We start from the raw sequence: 243 nt of genomic DNA, 5'->3' as shown, positions 1-243 counted from the left end.
GTAAAAGAGTCCCCCCTTCCCAAAATGGGCTGCACGCTGAGCGCCGAGGACAAGGCAGCGGTGGAGAGGAGCAAGATGATCGACAGGAACCTGCGGGAGGATGGCGAGAAGGCGGCCAGGGAGGTCAAGCTGCTCCTCCTAGGTAAGGGCTCCCGAGAGGTGAGGGTTCCCCTGAAGTAATCCCTACCCAGGCTCTGAGTTGGGGCGCCCCCTCGCCTCACAGCCCTCAGGTAAGCGCCATGG

General features: G+C 63.0%; 1 protein-coding gene across 1 annotated transcript in view; it reads left to right on the top strand.

The window, feature by feature from the left end:
- Positions 1–19: 19 nt before the first annotated feature.
- The window catches only part of LOC104501917 (guanine nucleotide-binding protein G(i) subunit alpha-1), a 33,958-nt gene continuing 33,734 nt past the window's right edge, over positions 20–243 (top strand). Inside the window, exon 1 of the mRNA XM_010145811.1 lies at positions 20–142. Coding sequence (XP_010144113.1) covers positions 25–142 — 118 coding nt within the window. The 5' untranslated portion in view covers positions 20–24. The remainder of the gene's footprint in view (positions 143–243) is intronic.

The sequence above is a fragment of the Buceros rhinoceros genome, unplaced genomic scaffold, assembly GCF_000710305.1.
Source record: "Buceros rhinoceros silvestris isolate BGI_N320 unplaced genomic scaffold, ASM71030v1 scaffold13441, whole genome shotgun sequence".
In the NCBI taxonomy this organism is placed as follows: domain Eukaryota; kingdom Metazoa; phylum Chordata; class Aves; order Bucerotiformes; family Bucerotidae; genus Buceros; species Buceros rhinoceros.
This window is presented reverse-complemented; position numbering and strand designations above follow the sequence as displayed.